This window comes from Fomitopsis serialis, assembly GCF_022376445.1.
Source record: "Fomitopsis serialis strain Sig1Antser10 chromosome Unknown B0H18scaffold_1, whole genome shotgun sequence".
NCBI lineage: Eukaryota > Fungi > Basidiomycota > Agaricomycetes > Polyporales > Fomitopsidaceae > Fomitopsis > Fomitopsis serialis.
In genome coordinates, this window is record NW_025954961.1 from 1132431 (window position 1) to 1153487 (window position 21057).

Sequence of the window (21057 nt, forward strand, 5' to 3'; positions counted from 1 at the left end):
GACGTCACTGAGACCAACTCGGGAAGTCAAGGTCAAGCAGAAGGTCAAGGTGCGAGACACGAAGTAGCATCAAGACAAGAGGTGCCCTCAGGTACAACAGACCAGCGCCGAACAGGGCATAGCCTCGCACTACCCGAGGACATCGTTTCACATCTTCGTGGTATACATGCGCCCACGCCCTACAGTTAGCCGGATCACAACACAAGGTGCTGTTGGTGAAAGGCAAGGCTCATGAACGTGCTTACCCGATCGCAGAGTCAACGGCAGACGCGCACACCTGGAGACGAAGGAAAGGTCATGCAGCCTTGAATGGTGCCGCAAACGTAGACCATTGGAGGTAGGCGCACGGCAGGGGGAGCGAGTTGAGACAGAAGAGAGGGACGAGCGCATGGGAGGGGAACGGAGTGGAGTCGAAGACATCGCGGCGCGTCTGAGACGCCCGCGGTCACGTGCACAGTGCGAGGACATTTGCGCGGTTGTGCACCGCCCATATAAAGGCTGTAGGCTGTCCACGCCGTCGTCCACATCGAGCTCGCTCTCGCCCTCCCCCGCCGCCGCTGCACGCGCTGACCACCCGCTAGCCTGTCTTCGCAGCACGCACGCAAAACCTGGCCCCCAACTCCTTCCGCGACTACGCCTGATCGCGTCTGCCTAGACGCTTCCATCGACCAATCTCATCTTGTTTATTGCACCCAGGATCGACCGCCAACCCTATATTTCATGATCATCGGCCTTCCGCTTTAGCTCCTTCGCGACATTTATACCACTCCTCTTAAGCCATCGCCCTTTTCCGCGTCCTACACGTCCGCCAGCATGTCTCTCACGTCGCTGCCCGTCGAACTGCTTGACGCTGTCTGCGAACCACTGGCAGCTTGCCCGTCGACTCTGGCAAAGCTCGCACTCACTTGCACGTTCGTCAGCCCCAGTGCGACGCGTGCTCTATACCGCTCCATCTCCGTCTCTCAATACGCTCGGAATTTGCCCCTCGTGCATACGCTGGCCAGTCGTCCAGATCTTGCGGGACTGGTACACGAGTTCTCTATCACCCTAGACGATTCCTACCCCGTCTTACGCGCGTTTTACTCGCAACTGCGATTAGCCCTTTGCCAAATGCCACGCTCTCATCGCTGGTGGTGCTGGTAGACGCAGGTGCGAGCTGGATCCTCCCCGTATACGACCAGCCGCTATCCGACCTTGCGCACCTTTCCTGCTCCTTCCCGCTAGACGCGCATGTCTCCGCCTTCCTCAGGCAGACGCCGTCTTTGCGTTCGCTCAGATCGCAGAATCCCCGCGACTGGACACCCAGGTCCTTCCAGCCACCCACGTGCCCCTGCTAGACTCGTACACCGGTCCAGCGGCACTCCTCCCCGCCCTTGCTTCGCGCCCCCTGTCGACAATTCATCTCACCGGTGACCTGAGAATCGAGGACATACCCCAGCCCACGGGCCTCCGGATGTGGGGGAACTCAATTCAGAGTCTATTTCCTTCCCATATACGGTACCGAAGCTTCTGTGCGAGGGCCATGTCGATGTGCGGAAGACGTTGCGGGTGTTCAGCGCGATCACCAGCGCCCCACCGCTGAATTGCTGGAGGCGCTGGCGATGGCCTATCCGGACGTGGAGTACTTGAGGCTCATGACGATGAGTGCGTTCTGGGAGGCACCGGACATGGTACGTGTGATAACCATCTGATCACGGTTCTGGGCTCATTGTCTGCGCTTCTCTTCTCAGACATTATACACTCGCATCTCCGACACCCTCTCGTCCTTAGCCGCTCTGTCCGTCTTCGAGCTCTCAGGAATGCATTGGGAAGCACGCCCGAAGTCCACCAGTCCCTCGGATTCTAGGGTGGGCGATCAGTGTATTGCGAAGGAGTGGATCTCTCCACCTGTGACACCCCGCGCCCTGGAAGTGCCTGCAGGATTCGACATGGAGGACACGACCCACAGCCTTGAATTTGGCGATGCCTATTTCGACTGGTCGTACTAGACCGTAAAAGAGCAGGCCGAGAGCATCTTCTCGACTTATACCTGGGAATCCATACCTATACCCGGACGGTTCCTTACTCATGCGCTTCGCCTGTTTCGCATCCGCAGTTTCGCGTTTGTCACCTAACTTATCCACCCTTGTATTCGTCGTCTTACTCCATTATTTGCTCTGCTCGCGTCTTTAGTTGCTCTTGCCCTTCCGTATACGATATACCTACCTCTATGCCCGGTGCCTGTCTTGATCAATGTATTATACCACTCGCAAACGACATGTCCATTTCTTAGCATCCTGATACTCATACAAACATACCATTCCGGCTTGGTCCGCAAAACCAGATCCAGCATAATACATGACACAGTACGTTCCACAGCAAGCAATGAACTCGATAGCAAAGACAATCGTAAGCAATGTATGATTTCAACTCGGTCTCCGAGATCAACATAGACGGATCTGACTTCAGATTAGAAACAGTTGACCGGACACGACTGTCGAGTACCCACGTTCTCATCCTTTCCCCGGGGCTTTTGATTTGGCGTACTTACCCCTGCATCATGGCACGCGTCATCTCCTTCGTTTCCAGATAGTCTTTGCAGGCTACATGTCGAGCCAGTCAGAACGACGGGAAAGACAACAGTCGAATACGTAAGCCAAACCTGGCTTGTGTGCCTTCCAATCACTCTTCTGGCATTGCGGAGAGCAGTACGACACCCGTTTGCATGCGCTGCATCGCTTGAACTGCACTGAACGCTCTTCACGTTGTTCACAACCCGCTCGCGAGCACGTCTTGCGAACATAAGCCTTTGCTTCGTCGCCATCTGCCCAAGCCCAGACATCCGGTTTCTCCCAGAGGTTCTGCGTTAGCCACAAGTAGTCGTGCGCCTGTTCGGGGCCATTAGGGGTTCGGGGCAAGTTGTTCAAGGCATCTGCGGTATTCGCGGGACGTAAGCGATCCATGATGTACACGTATGGTGTGTACGTACGAGGACGCGTGACTTTTCCCAAGATCCTCATTAGGATGCTGAAGTTGTTCTTCGCGCCGAGTCGCAGGTATTGACGCGCCAGCAGGGACTCGCTGCCCCAGATCTTGAAGGCAGCCAGGGCGCCTGTGTAAAGCAAATCGCCATCGCAATAGTCCGACATTTTCTCGAACTCTGCCTGAGGAATCGGGTCTGGCGAGGGCGCCTTGAATGCGCAGCCGCCGCGAGGAGGAGCCTCGCCTGTCTCCCGGATCCGGGGCTGCAACCATGCCTGCGCAAAAGAGAGCGCCTCTTTGTTGCGACCAGCTTGAAGTAGAACGGACCCCAGCCATTGCCTTTGACCCATGTTGTCTCCGGGACAGAGGCGCAACATTTCGATCATGGTGTTCCTGCTCACACGTCTTTCAACCGAGAATAGTGACAGTAGGAGCTTACGACGCACGCCGACTTGTTGTAGTCACCTTTCTCGAAGGCGATTCTCACAATTGCTTGGAGCACGCGCATGTATGGCCTAGTCTCGATGAGTGTCCAGAAGCGCCCTACTTCGTCCCCGTCCGAGTCGTCGTCGAAGACACGCGGGCCGAAGATGCTCTGTAGGGTTGCGCGTCCTGGTGCAGCTGTGAGCTGACTAGTCCCAACAGTGGCCTCAGTCACAAACCTTTCCGCTCGGCGTCTTCCAGGACTTTTATAGACATGTTGAGGTTGGGCTGAAGGAAGCTGAATTGCACATCTGCGTCGAGGTTGTTGGGATCTTCCATCGCCTTGACAAGATATGGTAGGGCCTGCTTGGGTTTCCTCTTCTGACACAGATCTTCCGCAATCTTCAAGCTATGTCGAAGTGACATGACCAGTGAATAACAGGTACCGCGAGCATCGTCGCGGGACCCACTTCCTCTGCGACTCTTGAGAGACTAGACCTCCCCCCAAACCCATTATTCGTTCCCCACCCTGTCGCTTGTTCATGACTATGTCTTGTAGTCGGATGGCAGCAAGAGGGTGAGATGGTCTGATAGAGAGATCGCAGTCGATGGTTTGGCAGAAGGGTTGGCAGCGCGTTGCCGTCGCGTGCGACCGAAGCACCACAGTTCGCGGTTCCGTCGCGTCGATAGCACGTGATCGTACCATATCCAGACTGATGGAAAGTAATTCCTAGGTCCAAGTTAGTCTCATACAGGCCGTTGAGCTGGTCCACACTGAGTAGTCTGTCGACGTTGCATAAGGTTATCCAACCATATTCGATGGCCGTCTGGATGTCTCCGCCGTACGGGGCGCACTCTGCCTGGCAACTGCCACATACCTGTGACTATGCCAGGCTGCGCCGGAAGGGAGTGAGTGTATAAACACAGCAAAGTCACCATTTCAGCATACAACTTGAGTCCAGTGGTACAGTCAAGATAGTCAGAAACGCGTCCCTCCAGAACTAGGGAAACGTTCTTCATAAAGATCGGCAGCTGAGATACAACGCCTTGAGACAATCGGCGTCTTGGATTACTCCTTGACGACTTTCGCAGACTGTACGATCCATTGTTAGGCGCTCACTTGTGTCCGAGGAAGCACGTACCTGAGCACTGCTGAAGGCGTCCATGCCTGCCGCAACCCTGGTACCAGCGACCAGCCCACTCCAGTCTAGAATGTCAAACTCTTGCTCCCCACGCTTCTTCTGTTCCTGGTGGATAGCCCGCGCTGTGAGGCGGTAATTGTGGGCGGCGTCCTACAGAGCAACGTGTGATGTTGAGTAGCCGCTGTAGGTCCCAAAGTCGCAAACTTACGATCATTGGCATGGGTGAGTTGTACTCCGTCAAGAGTCTACGCATGTGACTGGCGTCCTTCAAACCACCGTCAACTGCAAAGCCATGCTGTCCATCAAGGGAATCGGTTGCCATCCTGTTGCCGTAGTTGATGAAGCTATTGAACTAGTCAATAATGCCACGCAATCCTACGAGACGGAACATACGATGGCGCCGGGAAGAGATCCTTGATCAGTTCGTACGTCGTCGCAGAGCCTATGCCTGTCTTCTCCGAGAGCGTGAACGCTTCTGCGAGGATCTCGAGCGACCCGAGGATCATCGAGTTTCCGATGAGCTTGAAAGTTGGGGCTGGACGCACATCAGGATCGGCAGACTGACTCAGAGGTTGCGACAGCGAAGACATACCTTTCTCGAGGTTGCCGCCCAAGTCCATCGCCTTCTTACCCACACCGGGGACTAGGACATACGCAACCTCCTGCTTCGCCTGGTATTCGCCCGCAAGGACGCACACGAGATCGCCCGCATCAGCGGCGGCTGGGGGACCGAAGACAGGTCCGGAGAGTAGGTGGGTGTGGGGAATCCCACTTAGGAAGTATCCAGCTCGCCTGCAGCGTCGTGAGCCGGTGGACATGGTCGACGTTCAGGAGATGTACTCACCAACCAGGGAAGGGTAGACAGTGCTCATCTCTACAATAATCTTCTTCTTTGTTGGCGGCTTGGCCTAGGTCATGTATGAGTTGTCGGCGGGTAAAGACACATGTCATGGAGGCCATAGCGCGCTCCCCACGAAAGAGTACAACGGAGCTCTGGCAGTCAACTTCACTGCACAGCTACACTACGTTGGTGGCATGACCAATCTCACTAAATCTTGTCATGGATGGATAGGACTGAACGCAACATGTTGGACTGCTGACTTTACTCGATAGACGAGGGATGGATTTGTCCTAAACTGCGGCTTCCACCACGGGGTTTCAAAGCAACACCTCGAGTGCCCAACTGCACTCGACAGCGAAGGCCGAAGATCCAGAGGCGGGCAGCTAGATTGGTCACCTCTGCAGATCGCATCTGTATGCTGCAAAGTGCACGTCAAACGAAGAGTTTTGACAGGAGGTCCGTCCGTACTGGTAGGACTGCACGTGCGCGTCTTGGGAGCACAACATGGACTACCGAGACGATCGCACGCACCTTGAGCGCTGCGCGTATTGTTCGTACACGCCCTTCACAACCGCGTCGTTCGCGAGACTGGTGAAGATGATGTCGCACTCTGATGAGCTCTCCCGGAGAGGTTACGATCTGGACCTTGTCCGCGCCGAGCTCCTTCTGCAGCTGCTCACACTTGCCCACCGATCGATTGTAGACCTTGAGTGGGCTCGGTGCAGCGTGCGTGAGCGGGTCTTTGCAAGGTTGCGCGCCATGAAGTAGCCCATGGCTCCCAGTCCACAGAAACCAACGTGATGCGCGACATGGCCGAGCGTCGCCGGTCGCGGGAAGGGCACCGCGGGTTGACAGGGTTGGCAGGTGGGCCATGGTCGACGTGCGTAAAGTCAAGATGATGACCACAGCAGCTGAACGCCTTTATATCTCAGGCTGGCAGCACACAAGGACCGGACGTATCACCGTGAACGCCCATCCGGAGGAAAGTAGATCTGGCAGATCTGACTGTACACGCCGTGACGGTGAGCTGCCCGGTGTGTACTGGCAGCACTAGAGGACTCCGAGCTGGTCCGAGCGGCCTGTGCATGACATGTCGTTAAATGGCAGTTGAGAGCAAGACGCGATCGAGATCCAGTATTTACCACGTACGTAATCGCACGTGAGCTGCGTGCGGGACAGAGCCGCTCGGCGCTTGGAAATCGTCACCCAGGCTAAGTACCGCACGCAGTGTACGGTGGGAAGTTCAGGCTGACCGGGTCTGCACGCGAAATACCTCTCGTTGGGCCACTCACTACCGTTTCAGAATGACAGACGTCGCAGAGTCCACGCCGGCCGCCACAGCCGACCAAATCATCGACGATGGCGAGGAGGAGGAATCCAAGGTGCGCCCGTCTTAACTGCGTTTTTGAGCGCCATATCCACACTATCCCATGATCGCACTAGGAAATCTGCTCATGAAGCAGCGGGTAGAAGAAATGGAGAGGGAAGCGAACAAACTCAGGGAGCTTCAGGCTGCAGCAGAGAATGCTGAGCGGCGTCGTCAGAGGCCGCCGACACGAGCGTGCCAATGGAACCGAGGATGACAAGGCCGCGGCCGATCCAGGAGTGTTTTCGTTGGCAATGTTCGTCATCGAAAGCATTTGATGCCCATTTGTGCAATCTGACCATTTTGCATTCCAGGTTGACTACTCCGCCACGCCAGAGGAATACAGGCACATTTCCAAGCATGTGGCGTCATCAACCGAGTTACTATTCTCTGCGACAAGTTCACTGGCCATCCAAAAGGGTGCGTGGCCGTTTTCATCATGCTATATCTCTTGGGTCATGCTCAAATTGCCGTACTTGCCATGCATAGCTTTGCTTATGTCGAATTTGCTGAGGATAGCCATGTGGAGGCCGCGTTGGCCATGGACAATTCCCTTTTCCGCGGTCGGTTGATCAAAGTGAGTAAAACCTACTAGTGGTCCGACACTGCTTTGACACACTATCACAGGTAACGACAAAACGCACAAACATCCCAGGCTTCAACCGTGGTCGGGGTCGCGGGGGCTACCGTGGTGGCTACCGTGGTGGCTATCGGGGGGTTCTTCGGTTATGCCCCATACAGAGCACGCGGCAGGTGAGTTTCGTCATGTACTGTATCCTGGAAATTTCCGTGACAATATCGCAGAGGACGGGGGCGTGGTTTCTGAGAGCTTCAAAAGGGCAGCTGTCCATAGGTTTCCTCTTGTTCCCGTTATATGTATAGTCGCTATCGTATAATTTAATGCATCGGGTGCTGAGCGATGAGCTGTTGTATCCCGTAGGCTGTATGTCTTGTCCCGCCAGCTTGCACAGCAAAACAGTGCTGTACAGCAGTCAGGAACGCTATTCTCAACATTGCGGCGGCAGTAGACTCCATACGCGGGGATGTCCTTCGGACCCTCTTGTATCAAATCAAGGAGACCTTTTTCAATGATCGTAGAGTATCCTTCGCTGCACATCATGATGCAATTCCCCCTACTACTACTGCTACTAGTACTAGGTACCGTCCTCTTGATCAACAATGTCGCATTTAGGGGGAGACCAGCAACTCCCACGGGATGTTCTATTCGGTGGCCTGACGTTGCCGTTACCACTGTATAAGATGCAGGATATACTGTCTGCCCCATCAACCTTCATCCGGCATTGCGGTCGACATGAGTGCTGCCATCCCTCCGTCCGATGTGTATGCTCAAGAGCTCTTCAAGCTCGGGTATGGCCATCCTCTATGGGAACCGGAATCGCACGAGGATCGACCCGAAGCGCAGATTGCTGACGTTGGATATTTCAAGAGTGGGGCGTTTTACCGCCTCTTCAACGCATTGGCAACGAAGGATAAGGAAACTGGCAAAAACACCGGCGATGGCGAAGAAAACGATGAGTTCCTTCCTAATTACGAGAAGCTCTATCCATGATTATCAAGATCCAAAAATACTCCTAGTGCAATCATTGAAGCTCCGCTCTTCAGTGAGACTGTCCACCACACCGAGATGGCAGTTGAAGCCACCAGGAGAGCGGCGGCACGACGCTCAGCGCAAACCGGGACGAAGTCGGGTTGAAGGGCGAGGGCGAGGTCAAGCCGCCCGAGGGCAGCGAGTGGAAGACGTGGAGCGCATGAGGCGGAGCGCAGATGCGAAGATGCAACGAATCAAATTTCAACGTTGTATTCTTGGATTTTTTGGACCAATCTCTCCTAGACAGATTCTGTTCTCCTGTGGTGACAGAGATGGCCGTCGTTGCATTGTCACAAACAAAAGAGGGCCCAGCCTGAGAAACAGTCTTGCTACTTACGAGACTACTCTGCGAAGCTATCATTTATGTATCTGCAACTCGTAAGTATATTCTCAGCGCTACATGAATGTAGGGATGCCAGTGATCTGGGTACTCGAAGATCCCGAGTCAGGACTCGAATTGAACGCGACGCGCATACACCGATCACGTGGTCGTGAATATGCTACAGACTCGCGATCGCCAGTCGCGCTGGGCATGCCAGTCACTCCCACTGGAGTACTGAAGACTTGCTGAAGGTTCATCGTCTGGCTAGTAACTCGCCGGTGCTGTCTGACCAACAACTTCGCAACCACACTGCGTCGGCGCTGTTGTGACGGGGCGTCGGCATCTTGCGTCGTCTGATGAATGCTGCAAAACTGGGATCTGTTCGTCTGCTAAGACAGGCCCTCTTCCCTGCTTGTTCACGCATCCCTTGTGGTCGATATGTTCCATCCATTGGCTGTAGAGCGATTGGAACTGCTTCAGAAGCATCCTCGTTGAATGAGAGCGAACACAGACCTGAATTACGCGCGAAATGTTGTGCGTATTTCATGTACCTGCGGTGTTCACAGCTTGCTCATAATGGCACAAGCACCATACCCCAGGCCTACACATAACAGTCTGTCATTGACACCGGGAGTTGCGGACGAAAATGTCTCACTTGCTGGATGGCTGATGTCCGAAAGGTATGTCATTCTGTTGGATGTACACTGTCAGAGCCTAAGGCCGAGTTCACTCTAGAAAAGGCGGCAAGGCGCTCTCCTTCTTCAAGTTCAGAGACTCTCATGGCACCATACAGTTGGTCGTCACTGAGAGCGAAGCGCTCTCGAAGATGCGTAGTATCGCCCCGAACTCTACTGTGCTTGTGCAGGGTACAGCGAGGATGCGACCACAGCATCAAAGACGACCAGTACGAGTTGTTACAGCTGCCAATGAATTGTGTATAGTTTAGGACCATCTGATTTAGGTTCCTGGAGGAAGCGTGGAAGTCTTGGTGAACTCTGTGATCCTGCTGAACCCGGCAGACCGCTCCCTACCTTTCGACCCGCTCGACGAGCACAACATGGTACGCATACTTCGCCAGTGGAATACACAGTTCATTCTTTTCATATCTAGCCATCCTCTTAACCATGTACTCTACAGGCGAGCGAGCACATGCGGCTACAATACCGCTACCTTGACCTTCGACGCCCTGCGCTTGCAGAGAACATCAAGAAGCGCAGCGAAGTGGCACATACTATCAGAACTGTCTTTCATGAACAAGGTCAATAGGTTTTCCATGTCTACGTGGTGTGTAAGTCTGACCCAATTGTTGGTGCACAGGCTTCACAGAGGTCGAGACGCCAACTTTGCTTCGTTCTACACCGGAGGGTGCGCGTGAATTCCTCGTGCCTACCCGTCTTTCGGCGGCGCGGACATCGACTCCAGGACATTACGACGGCAATGAGGGTTCAAAGCAACCGCTGTTCTATGCCCTCACCCAGTCGCCTCAGCAACCAAAGCAGCTGCTCATCGCGTCGGGGGCAGTCGATCGCTACTACCAACTCGCGAAGTGCTTCCGAGACGAAGATGGTAGGAAAGATCGACAACCGGAGTTCACACAGGTCGATCTCGAGATGGCGTGGGTCAGCTGGGGCGAGAACGCGGATCCGGGGGGAGGTGCCACAATCGAGGCGGCCGATCGAATTGCCCTCAATACTCCAGCCAGTGGCGCATTGGCGGCGCCGAGGTTCGTAACATTGTTGAGAAAGTGGTTCAGAGAGTATGGGCGAAGATGGAGGACGTCGAGTTACCGAAACACTTCAGGGTCATGACCTACGATGAAGCTATGACTCGCTACGGTTCAGACAAGCCTGATCTACGCTTCGGTCTGGAGGTGAGTATTTGCCTTTCAGCGTTGTGCTGCGTGTACAATGATTCGGCCATCCATCATTAGATACAGAACATCACCTCTCACCTACCTCCTAGTCTACGTGAGGCTTTAGATCAACGCGGAGAGATCCTGGAGGCATTGTGCGTCCGCAAGTCGAACGGGAGCGACGACCCATTCCTCAACGCCGCACAGCAACTCAGCAAGAGTAACGGGCCGAGCATAGTATGTCATGGGTGCTTCAAACTTGAGACGCTAAAGTATTCACCCCTTTACGATCCAGTCAGCATCAGAGGTCGCCAGCGGCACTGATTCTAATTGGCTCTATCAAACTCCAGCAGTCTCTGACCTACTGAGTGGCGCCGGAACCATACAGGATGCCACAAGCGTCAACGCACACTTGGGGCTGAATCAAGGCGGTCATGTGTGGCTCGCGAGGCGACGCCATAAGCCAGAGGTGCTGTCTACCAATGTCACTGCTGATGCCGACGCTGACAATTGGTGATATTTTAGGGCGGCTCCACTAACCTCGGCCGTCTTCGCCTCGAACTAGCGAATCTCGCCGAGTCCCTCAAGGATCTGACCATGCCATCAGAGCCTCACTTCCTCTGGGTGACTGAGTTTCCGCTGTTCACTCGCGCAGATGCAGACAAGGATTTCCTCGCTCATGGACGATGGAGCAGCTCGCATCATCCTTTCACGGCGCCGATGTGGCAGGACGTCGAAAAGATGTATGGAGGGGATATCGAGGCAGTCAGTCTTGCCCCGCTTTGTTATGATGGACACTACGCTCATGCATCACTTGTCCAGGTACGAGGCCAGCATTACGATCTCGTCCTCAATGGAGTAGAGATCGGCGGAGGATCCGTCAGGATACACGATGTAGTCATGCAGGAGTACGTCTTCAAGAACATCCTGGAGGTCAGAACTTTACTCGTCTCCTCGACGTCTGAAACTGAATGACACACCCCTAGCTTGACCACGATGAGAAGGCTTCCTTTAATCATCTTCTGCATGCTTTGCGATGTGGGGCACCTCCGCATGGCGGGTTCGCCTTCGGTATGCTGAATGTTACAATTCCACCTATCCTCGATTAGCTAACTTCCTGCAGGTTTTGACCGTTTGATGGCCATCCTCTGCAAAACCGAATCAATTCGGGACGTCATTGCCTTCCCCAAGACTGGCACCGGAACTGACCTGCTACTCAAAAGTCCAGCAAAGGTCAAGCGATCCGCTATGGCAGAGTACGGCATCCAACCACTGTAGGCATGTTTACTTCGAGGACATTTTTCGCGAAAGCGTCCCGAGTTTGGATAGCCAGTGAAGTTCGAAGTAGTACTATACATGGCACGAAAGCATCGCACACTAAGTTAAGACCGACAGTAGATCATGACAAGCGTAGCATAGGAGTCCGCGGTTCAGGGTTGCGCTATAGCTAGATAGAAGAGAATGACTGCTGAATTATTACGTCGTGATGGGTATAGCGGTATCGTCGGATAGTGGACTTCGACTCCGTTCGACGCGGGGCGTCCCACCGCCTTGTGGCGTTACAGACGGTGAGATACCACTGATGAACGTCGAGTTGCGCGGCGTCACATCACTACTGGTGCTGGCCGAGTATGCATGAGGAAAGCTGAACGTAGCCCATTGCGAATCAGCATCTGCCCTGCCCTTGCCGTTGAGCGTAGGAGAGGCAGGGCGATTACCGGGCAAGTCAGCCTCCCCCATATCTGGCGGTTCCTCTGCTTGGCCGTTTGGCCGCGGGTGGCTCTCATCGATTACAGAGAGGACACTGCGTAGCTTTGACTCAGACTTGCGGCCTGAGGTCGAGGCAGATGGGGCTGCAGGGTAAGAATGCCTCCGCCCATGCGATGGTGGTGACGCGCCGACAGTCGCGTCTACGGCTTGAGGGGAGGCGGAGCGTGCCGGGGAAACAGGGGTCGATATTGTTCGGGAGCGCGGTGGTGAGGTAGCTGGCGACGCTACATCTGCCCACGCAGCGCTGGCATCGGGGAAGAAGCCGCCCGTTGTCGGTGCCCAGGAGCTGTTGTTTGATGGCCCACCATCACTGCCCTCAAGATCGGGCGTGGATGCAGTCAGAGGACTGGCCGTTGATGAAGTCGATGGGGCGTTGGCAATTACAGATAGAGGTTGCAGGATGGTGAAAATCTGGTCTTCGGCTGGGGCAGGACCGTAGGAATCGAACGGGTCCGGGACGGTTTGTAGCATTGGCTCAATGACAGGATCGGAGCTGTTCAGTTATCAGTACTGCGCAGAGCAGTCATAGTGAGACAGGTTACATACGCTTTGCTCGTCAGCCTGTCGAAAACATCCATAGTAGATCGAACTGCCAGGCAGACCTTGCCTTGCACAAAATCCCAGACCTCTTCCTCATGGTCGATGATCTCCTCGTAATGTTGAGCCTTGAGCTCATCTAGCTCGTCAACTTGCCGCTGCAAGATAGTCAGTGCTTCTCTGAATGTTTGCAGGTCTGCAACACATGTTCATTTAGAGCGGCGTGACACTTGACATGCGCTTACTTCGGCCCTTCTTCTTGAGATTTCCCATCTCCGTCTCCCGAATGATGTTGCTCTTCTCACGGAGCGCCCTCTCATACGTGTTTGACCGTTCCTAAGAATAGGCGAGCACACATGAATGAGAACGGGATTTGCGCTTCGAGGGATAGTGATCTTACAGTGACGACAGAGCGATAATTCTCGAGATGCTGTCGCAGTGGCTTCTCGAATTGCTTGTCGAGGGTCTCCGCCTAGAATGATGCAGATAAGTACCCCTGCACTGTGCGGACGACCAGATGACTCACAAGTACATGGAAGTGGTTGCTCATGAGATGGTGCAAGCCCGATGCGGCCTGCATTCGTGTTCCGGATTCGTACGTGGGGCCCTTCAACCTGGCGCGGGTGAGCGTCAAGTGGGCACCGCTGAGGTATGTATCAAGACCACATACCCCGCACAAGAACCCATGGCATCCGCAAACCCAGCCGTCGCCCGAGACATCGTCATGAGTGCAGAGCGATAAGCCGCACACTTGGTGAGCAACTGCGAAAGGACTAATGTCACCTCGCTGATCCGCAACTCAGGCAAGGGCAACATACATCTTCATATCCCTGAATGCTATTCTTCAGGTGGGCTCTGGTGATAATCTTCGAGGGACCATCGGGCCCGAAATTGAGAACGGAAGCATTGGTAGCCTCGGAGAATGTGGGAGACGGTGGCCGGGAGTTCTCTCGCCTGGGGGACAGCGCCTGGGAGCGGAGAGAGCGAGGGCGAGGCATGGTGATGGAGCTCGTCGCCTGCGACGGTGAGAAGGAAGGGGCGGCGAGCAACCAGAGAGGCCGTGAAGAGGGAGGCCGGTGGGCAGATTGAGGGCAGAGTATCAGTGAGCCAGGCACCTCGGCAACTGCGCTGAGCACGTAGTGGGCATCACGTGCGTCATTCGCCTCTCCCCCCTGAGATCGCGCTGGGAGCTCCCGACGACAGCGAACCCCGCCGAGCCTCTGACCGTAACACGGACCTAGCAGAACTTTCGCGGTGGATTATACACAGATAATTTATGCCAATTCATGCAATGCTCTCTCCACGAACTCGACAGCATCGTGGCAGTCAAGCCAAGCACCGGGATCCCGCCATTCCACCCGGCAGTCCTCATCTTGGCGAGCTTGCTCTCTGTGCGACAGAGCTGCTACCCCGACGTATGTATCCTCTCTCCCGCTCCGAAGGCAATGCGGTATCTCGAAGCGGACAAACTTCCACTCCCGCGTCAACGCTCCGTCGATGCGGACCGTCTCCCCGTGGATGTCGTATTCGATGCGCTTGAACTCGAACCCCAGTCCTAGGCCCAGAGCCTTTGTATACGCTTCCTTCAACGTCCAGATGAGATAGAAGCGATAAAGGGCTTCCGACTCGGGGAGGGATGGCTCCGAGGCAGACGGGAGAAGGGAGCGGTGTTCCAGTGGTGTGAGCTACGCGAAGGTGTGCTGTCAATTGAATATGCTCTAGGCGAGGAATGGAACAGCTTACTTGGTCGCTGAATGCGTCCAGGAAATTGGCAAAGGTTTCGCGCTCGGGCAGTTGCACTTTCATCACGTCTATCCCGAGTCTGTACGCCGGGGGTCCCTGAAGGTCCTCCGCGCTAGACCAGGCCATTGCTACCACCCCGCTATCGTGGGTGATATTGTAAGCTATTGGAGGATCAATACTTTGCGTTGCCTGCCTTCAAGTGATATCGCAATCACCCGTCAGCAAACAGCGTCAGCGAGTACGAGCTTGTGACACTCGCGATGAAGGGCTTGCCGGACTGCGTCCTCCCGAAGGCCATCTCATCAAGAGGCACCCCCCTTTCCTTCAATAGCATCCGTGGTAGCAGGCATCCTACCAATCCACCTGCGGTACGTCTTGGAGAGTCAGCATGCGTGCATGACGGCATCACTCACGGAAGCTGTCTCGCTTGTGGTAGAACTTGTTCAGGCGATCTCTCGTAGCGGGATCGACGAGTCTGAGCCCTCGTTCGTAGACCTGAATTGCACTGAGCATGTGTGGAGATCCAGAGAGCAGTGTACACACCTCTTTCCAGGCATCTGGAATGGTTTCGTCAAGCGTTGCGACCCAGATATGCATGCGGGCGGCAGATGAAGTAGCTGAACAGGATGCAAGAGATGTGCTTTGCCGCCCTCGACCTGCGGACGAGTCGGCTTGTGCGGGTTAGTAGATGAGATCGTGGCGCGATCGGAGCCGATCGTGAAGATCTAATCTGTGGGCAGGCCCTCGAACGCACAACTTGCCTCGCACCCCCACCTTGCCCGCAATGGCGGCACAGGACCATGCGCGCGTGTTTGTGTCGCTTGGAATGTTCATCATAGACGAGTTCCAGTTCCACGACGAAGAAGACATACCCACTGGTCGGACTCTACCTGCCCAGGAAAGCGAAAGACGTCCTTGATGTTTAGGCTGATATCATTTACCTCCTTCGTTCAATAGATCGGGGGAGGCGGTACGTACGCCGCCCTAGGAGCCAGAATATGGTGCGTCGGGCTCGCCAGCAGACAGACCGCACAGTCGTAATCGACGCCGCTAGGCTACCCCCAGACAAAGTCGGAATGATTATCGACAGAGGGACGGACTTCCCAGAACATATCCAACAGAAGCTAGATGTGTACGACTCAGACATGTGGCTGTTTAGAGATCACAAGGATCGCGTCACAACACGCTCACTCAACTCATACAAAGGAGAACATAGAGGGCAAGTGACTATGATACGTGTGTCTTCGTCTAGCAGACTGGGACTGACTGCCCAACAGGTTCCAGTACACAACGCCTCGACTGAGACTCACGCCGCGGAACCTCCAGGAGACGAAACTGAGGCGTCCGGAGATGCTGCATTTCATCTGCTCGCCCACAAGAGCGGCAGCTATCATTTCAGAAGTCAAGGAGAGCAGCGACTGGAACCCCGTCACTATCTACGAACCCATCCCCGTGGGTTCGATGCACGTTTTCATGCAACGAGACCAGCTAACACTCCGACACGAAGCTAGGATAGATGTGTACCCGAAGAGCTGCAGCCTCTGATAGGCGTCTTACCATCAATATCTGTGTTGAGGTACGGACTTAGCGACAGACAGTGACACATAACACGGCATGGACTGTTCAACGTGTTCTGTGCAGCCCCAACGCCGAAGAAGCCATGTCCCTCCTGTCCATACCAGGTCCGCCTACGAAGCCGCTCGTCGAGGAGGCTTGCCGCCGCTTCCTAGAGCACGGCGTAGGACCAGAGGGGAACGGGGCTGTCATCATACGAAGCGGAGCACTAGGAGCATATGTGGCTACCAGGAAAGGCGGCGGTGAATGGATCCCCGCCTTCTGGAGCGAGACCGAGGCTCCAGAACGAGTGGTAGATGTCACAGGTGTGTAGAACTCACTAGATGCGAACGTCGAATGGACTAGAGACCGGTACAGGTGCTGGAAATAGCTTTCTCGGTGGTCTTGGATCCGGGCTTGCTCTGGCAGGAGGAAACATTGTAGACGGTACGCGACTGTGGCCGTACGAAGTTGCGTTCCTTGTTAATTCCTATCTGTGCCAGCGGCGCTCTACGGCACCGTCTCAGCATCATTTACGATAGAGCAAGAAGGGCTACCTCATCTCACCGAGACGCGTGTAGAAGATGGAGTTACCATCGAGCAATGGAACGGAGACTCGCCGCACAGGCGGTTGCGAGAGCTACAAGAGCGTCTGCGCAGGCAGAGGGGTACGTAGATAGATAGAACGAAGTCAATAACTCAGAGGAGATTACAGCAGGGCCAAATACGGGTACGTCTGCGGATTGTATGTTCGTACATGGTATACAGCGACTGGTCCAATGTCCCTCTGGGAGCCTGAGAACGAGAAGAATGCTACACGATACAGTAACTCATTGCTGCGCGGACTGGAACTTTGCTCGACTGGCGGCGAACAGTTCTTCCTGCTGTCTGGCGAGTTCCTCCTCTGTTAGACCGGACGACTCCAACTTGGAGACCTTCTTCTCCCGGTCCTGGCGCGCAAGGTCAGAAAGAAGCAGAGGAGTCTCATCTGGACGTACTTTCTGCTGCTGTTTATGATCTTTCAATACATCCTCCACCTCCGTCGTGAATGACTCAAAACCAAGATGCTGGGGAGGAACAATCAATCGGTACGAGTGCAAAGCAAGATACAATGAAACATGCCTTCAGAGCCGAGATGATATGCTCCGGTGCTATCGTCTTCTTGGACTCTTTCTCACAGATCTCATTTGCCTCCGACGAAATGAGATGTATGAACTCTGTAGCATGGACGATTTGTTTAATTGGTGTCGAGGCCGAGGGACTAAAGCGCGCTTCACCTACACAACACTCAATCACCAAATCTCTGGTCTCTTTAGCACACGAGGTGTCGGACGGTAGAAGCTCTGTCGAAACCGTCCTTAGGACAGCAATGAACGCGGAGAAAGCACGACCTCATGCCTGTGATCATTTTGGCCACCGTCGCCTTTGGGAGCGAGAGATCCTCGTCCGACCCGGGCACGCCGCCCGTCTCTCGATCCGACATAGTTTCTGCCTTCCTAGGGCGTGCAAGTAGGGTTGGGAAGCGAGCAGCAGAGCCGGGGGGCGAGGAAAATCACAAACGCGCCGCCCCCGACGCGCGGGTGGCACTTTATAGCTCAGAGCTGAGAGTCGTCTGTGGCTTTGAAAGTCCGCACGTGTCCACTTGATCTTGGATCTTCACCATGTCCGCCGTATGTGTCCCGCCGAAAGTAAATATGTCCTCACTGGCTCACTCGTTTGCTAGGTCAACCCTGTCAATCCGAAGCCGTTCATCCAGGAGCTGACTGGTAAGCCGGTGTATGTTCGGCTCAAGTGGGGTCTCGAGTACAAGGGCTTCCTTGTGAGCACGGATGGCTACATGAACCTGCAGGTGCGTCTCGCCCAATCTTGCCTTGTCTGTCACCCGCTCAGTTATGCTGGATCCCATGCAGCTCGCAAATGCGGAGGAATTCCAGGACGGGAAGTCGAACGGAGCATTGGGCGAGGTTTTCATCCGGTATGTCGTTCGTTCTCTGCGCTTGTTCATGCGACTCATCCTCGAGATCTCTTTCATATCAGGTGTAACAATGTCCTTTACATTATAAGTTCACTGTCTACCTTCCGCTTGATAGTTTGGCTGATAGATCCGTCATCACAGGGAGGCTCCGCAAGAGTGAGCAAATAACGTGGTTGAGTGGTGTTTGTGCTTTCTGGGCTGTTGCCCACGACAAAAATGATCTCGTGCGTGTACAAGATTTCTGAGGCATTGTAGTATATCATGATTTTGCACGGGCTATTACTCCATGGCTGAAGTGACAGTGTATGCTGCAGGCAACGAGCCCCTTCAGCATCCGCCGTAGCATTACTCGACCACCTGAGCACGATTGCACGGCTGCCAAGCATTTCTACTTCAAGGACATCTACACCGAAGCGAATCCTTCCGTGTCCAAGATCTGCTAGCCCGTTCTACTGGTCTGTGTCACCATTCTCTCGGACGGGCATGTCAAGGCCGACGCGACGCGCAGTAGCTTTGACTCGCTCCTCAGTCGACATGTCGTGCAACGGGTTGTAACGCTCCAGCAGTATCTGCGTCAAAGCTCAGACGCGTACGACTTCATGCAACGACCGATTTGACATACCTTATACATCCTTTGAGACCGCATGAACGTCACAGCGTTCGCTAGATCATGGTCAAAGCGCTGGGCATCGTTTTGGCTGCCGCTCTCAATGATAGCACGGAAGTTTTCCGCTATTGTCTTTGACCTCGTGGCCGGCGCTGATATTGATGCCTGTTTAGGAGTCCATGGGTCAGTAGCAAAGCGTCAGGCACGGAAACAGCTTCACGAACGGCTCTGTTGAGCTCCCGGACGACCGCACGGTAAACGCTTTGTGGGGAGGCCATGATGGTGAGGTCAATCGGAGATCCCACAGTGGCTTAGCGCCCTCGGAGACCTTCGGTCGCTAAGGCGAACGGCACGTGTTGGCTCTCAATACAAGGCTGGTGCCGCTTTTGGTTCATTTGCAGGTTGCTTGGGTTCCTTCTAGTGGCTCTCGGGCGTATTCAGTTCATCCGATGGGACGAGAACTTTGATTCCATGGTCACAACGTCAAGGACCCATATCTGTTCACGGAAGTATAAAGCTCATCCCGTCAGAGGGATCATCGCTCAGCATCCGCAAGACCTCAAGCTGCAAGACTCCTCAAGACTCCGCTGCAAGACACATCAGACCACGACCGCGCAAGACATCCCATCCTTGAAACGTACAGAAGATATGGTTCGCTTCCACGCCCCATCCAACTCGTCATTCACAGCTGCTGCCGCGGCTACCAATAGGGTAAGCGCTTCTCCTCCTTCAGTGCCCACTTCATTCACTGAATTCGCATTAGCGTCTGGCGGAGGCCCCCCTCCGACCCACTCTTCCCAAACCGGGACTTCCGAGGGAGGGAGATGGCGGCAAAGGCCAGGCGCAGGATAAGGGCAAGGCCAGAGCTACCGACAAGGGCAAGGGCAAGGCGATAGACAAGGGCAAAGGCAGAGCCAGAACTCCTGCCCCCATGGATATCGGCGCCAAAGAAAAGCTCAAAATGAATATGAAGCGAAAGGCGGTCTTGCCACCCAATCTGAGGAGGCCGCAGTGGTGTCATCTCTACGTCGGCAACGTAAGTCGATTTGGTAGTTACACTGTCTCCACTGCTGACGTTCGTTTCAGCTCGTTCGCGGAATCACACAAGAAATGTTGGCCGACTTCTTCAAGAAGAACAGATGCGGCAAGGTCATGCGCGTCATCATCCGCACGACTTCGGGCGTACCCGCGTCGGCCCACTCGTCTCTTCCTAGCAGTCTTACAGATAGGATGTATGCCTCTGTCGAGTTCACGGATGTCTTCGCGATCCGCAGAGCCTTGGCACTGAATGGTGCCAAATTGAACGGCGCTAGGCTCACGGTGTGTCTTCCCCGTAAATCCTCAGTGCTTGAGACTGATATGTTGGCAGATATGCCTTACTCCCGCCGAGCTGCCTGAAATTCAGGACATAGTCAAGACCCACATGGGAGGCAAGGTGAGCCTATTGCTAAGTACACCGTAACGAAGGCTGTCAGGGCACTCAAGTATGTATTTCTATAAAGTATGCTGTGCACATGCCCAATAATTGACCTCCTGCTATAGGCGCATCACGATCGAACGCACTCAGGCCGTTGTGGCCGTTGGCCCTCCAGACGCTCCTCAGGCAGGTCCTTCTCGGGTCCCTCGAGCCGGCCTTTCCAGGGCTCCTCAGGCAGCTCCTAGAGCTCCCAAGGCCGGCCCCAGGATTCCTCAGGCAGGCCCTTCCAAGGCTCCTCAGGCCGAACCCGCAGCTCACAGCTCGCCTCGCAAGTCCAAGGCTCAGCCGGTGCCCGATGTAGTACTACCGCCGATCCTCCAGAAGCTCCAGGTGATGGGCGTGTCTTTCGCGCAGACGATTGCGTAATGATGGACAGTGTACGGTCCTCCATGGTTCAGAAATCTAGACGAGCTAGCCAGACTAGCCCATCACGCCGTTATGCAATGCGCCCGATACACAGGGTGGAGCACGCTCATTTCGCCTGTATCTCTTTTGTCTTCCTTACCCGGCCAGTGTACAATAGACTCGTGTAGCATATGTAGACATGTATGTGGAGGCATCGCCTAGCAATACGCAATGCGATCAATGCTCGTGCGCGCGCCGGGTGTAAGTTGAGACTTGTTGAGTTGATGCTTCGTAAGCCGCGAGACCGCCAATCAAAGCGTCGCAAGTGGAAGTCGTGACAGGTGCTGGCGGCTTTGGCTCGTCCAGTCACCAACTCGCCAGCTCGCCTGGGCTGATCCCCGCATTCCCCTTCCACTCTACTCCTCTTCATACCCTGAATGGACTCTGTTTGGTAGTTTCCTTCCAGCGAAAGGCGTCACAGGTCGGTAGACATCGGCAGCACAACTTCTGCGGTTGCGGTGGCTCATATGTTC

At 54.7% G+C, this 21057-nt stretch overlaps 12 protein-coding genes across 12 annotated transcripts; 6 read left to right on the forward strand and 6 right to left on the reverse strand.

Moving 5' to 3' along the window:
• Positions 1-813: 813 nt before the first annotated feature.
• B0H18DRAFT_949775 (uncharacterized protein) lies at positions 814-1988 on the forward strand (the record flags this gene model as incomplete). Its single annotated transcript, XM_048041923.1, has 4 exons — positions 814-1026; positions 1250-1511; positions 1540-1670; positions 1731-1988. The coding sequence occupies 4 exons, from the start codon at positions 814-816 to the stop codon at positions 1986-1988; spliced, it is 864 nt and encodes a 287-aa protein (XP_047901253.1).
• A 293-nt stretch (positions 1989-2281) lies between these two features.
• On the reverse strand, positions 2282-4549 carry B0H18DRAFT_967157 (uncharacterized protein). The gene is made up of 9 exons (XM_048043399.1): positions 4308-4549; positions 4138-4259; positions 3855-4090; positions 3624-3793; positions 3408-3573; positions 2969-3354; positions 2642-2911; positions 2489-2582; positions 2282-2438 (listed from the first exon to the last, which is right to left on the reverse strand). The coding sequence occupies exons 3-8, from the start codon at positions 4088-4090 to the stop codon at positions 2527-2529; spliced, it is 1284 nt and encodes a 427-aa protein (XP_047901254.1). The 5' UTR covers positions 4138-4259; positions 4308-4549; the 3' UTR covers positions 2282-2438; positions 2489-2526.
• B0H18DRAFT_1081104 (uncharacterized protein) lies at positions 4454-6240 on the reverse strand (the record flags this gene model as incomplete). The annotated part of the gene is made up of 8 exons (XM_048031335.1): positions 4454-4477; positions 4527-4676; positions 4735-4870; positions 4920-5061; positions 5119-5313; positions 5371-5434; positions 5895-5975; positions 6004-6240. 8 exons carry the CDS (start codon positions 6238-6240, stop codon positions 4454-4456), a joined length of 1029 nt encoding a protein of 342 aa, XP_047901255.1.
• A 212-nt stretch (positions 6241-6452) lies between these two features.
• On the forward strand, positions 6453-7679 carry B0H18DRAFT_967173 (uncharacterized protein; the record flags this gene model as incomplete). Its single annotated transcript, XM_048043400.1, has 8 exons — positions 6453-6459; positions 6679-6749; positions 6828-6906; positions 6955-6989; positions 7080-7153; positions 7223-7310; positions 7361-7458; positions 7538-7679. 8 exons carry the CDS (start codon positions 6453-6455, stop codon positions 7557-7559), a joined length of 474 nt encoding a protein of 157 aa, XP_047901256.1. The 3' UTR covers positions 7560-7679.
• Positions 7680-9240: 1561 nt separating this feature from the next.
• On the forward strand, positions 9241-11794 carry B0H18DRAFT_1081106 (uncharacterized protein; the record flags this gene model as incomplete). Its single annotated transcript, XM_048031336.1, has 13 exons — positions 9241-9344; positions 9400-9568; positions 9626-9724; positions 9802-9922; positions 9982-10056; positions 10087-10279; positions 10318-10534; positions 10595-10753; positions 10812-10985; positions 11042-11281; positions 11339-11449; positions 11503-11587; positions 11640-11794. 13 exons carry the CDS (start codon positions 9241-9243, stop codon positions 11792-11794), a joined length of 1902 nt encoding a protein of 633 aa, XP_047901257.1.
• A 198-nt stretch (positions 11795-11992) lies between these two features.
• Positions 11993-13821, reverse strand: B0H18DRAFT_1081107 (uncharacterized protein; the record flags this gene model as incomplete). Its single annotated transcript, XM_048031337.1, has 7 exons — positions 11993-12779; positions 12833-13019; positions 13069-13159; positions 13224-13295; positions 13350-13437; positions 13494-13585; positions 13642-13821. The coding sequence occupies 7 exons, from the start codon at positions 13819-13821 to the stop codon at positions 11993-11995; spliced, it is 1497 nt and encodes a 498-aa protein (XP_047901258.1).
• Positions 13822-14097: 276 nt separating this feature from the next.
• Positions 14098-15163, reverse strand: B0H18DRAFT_1112597 (uncharacterized protein; the record flags this gene model as incomplete). Its single annotated transcript, XM_048032837.1, has 5 exons — positions 14098-14508; positions 14567-14705; positions 14782-14929; positions 14980-15061; positions 15110-15163. 5 exons carry the CDS (start codon positions 15161-15163, stop codon positions 14098-14100), a joined length of 834 nt encoding a protein of 277 aa, XP_047901259.1.
• A 153-nt stretch (positions 15164-15316) lies between these two features.
• Positions 15317-16796, forward strand: B0H18DRAFT_1205677 (Ribokinase-like protein; the record flags this gene model as incomplete). Its single annotated transcript, XM_048036141.1, has 8 exons — positions 15317-15464; positions 15524-15567; positions 15621-15785; positions 15844-16018; positions 16078-16142; positions 16208-16446; positions 16499-16567; positions 16624-16796. Exons 1-8 carry the CDS (start codon positions 15351-15353, stop codon positions 16794-16796), a joined length of 1044 nt encoding a protein of 347 aa, XP_047901260.1. The 5' UTR covers positions 15317-15350.
• On the reverse strand, positions 16523-17733 carry B0H18DRAFT_967209 (histone-fold-containing protein). The gene is made up of 6 exons (XM_048043401.1): positions 17519-17733; positions 17398-17463; positions 17243-17337; positions 17119-17187; positions 16624-17070; positions 16523-16567 (listed from the first exon to the last, which is right to left on the reverse strand). Exons 1-5 carry the CDS (start codon positions 17601-17603, stop codon positions 16951-16953), a joined length of 435 nt encoding a protein of 144 aa, XP_047901261.1. The 5' UTR covers positions 17604-17733; the 3' UTR covers positions 16523-16567; positions 16624-16950.
• A 21-nt stretch (positions 17734-17754) lies between these two features.
• On the forward strand, positions 17755-18375 carry B0H18DRAFT_967212 (uncharacterized protein). The gene is made up of 5 exons (XM_048043402.1): positions 17755-17790; positions 17844-17969; positions 18031-18095; positions 18158-18179; positions 18235-18375. Exons 1-5 carry the CDS (start codon positions 17782-17784, stop codon positions 18253-18255), a joined length of 243 nt encoding a protein of 80 aa, XP_047901262.1. The 5' UTR covers positions 17755-17781; the 3' UTR covers positions 18256-18375.
• B0H18DRAFT_967219 (uncharacterized protein) lies at positions 18376-19001 on the reverse strand. The gene is made up of 3 exons (XM_048043403.1): positions 18927-19001; positions 18718-18867; positions 18376-18664 (listed from the first exon to the last, which is right to left on the reverse strand). Exons 1-3 carry the CDS (start codon positions 18978-18980, stop codon positions 18545-18547), a joined length of 324 nt encoding a protein of 107 aa, XP_047901263.1. The 5' UTR covers positions 18981-19001; the 3' UTR covers positions 18376-18544.
• Positions 19002-20873, forward strand: B0H18DRAFT_967222 (uncharacterized protein). Its single transcript, XM_048043404.1, has 6 exons — positions 19002-19413; positions 19466-19738; positions 19789-20022; positions 20072-20137; positions 20170-20186; positions 20245-20873. The coding sequence occupies exons 1-6, from the start codon at positions 19351-19353 to the stop codon at positions 20543-20545; spliced, it is 954 nt and encodes a 317-aa protein (XP_047901264.1). The 5' UTR covers positions 19002-19350; the 3' UTR covers positions 20546-20873.
• The last annotated feature ends 184 nt before the right edge of the window (positions 20874-21057 follow it).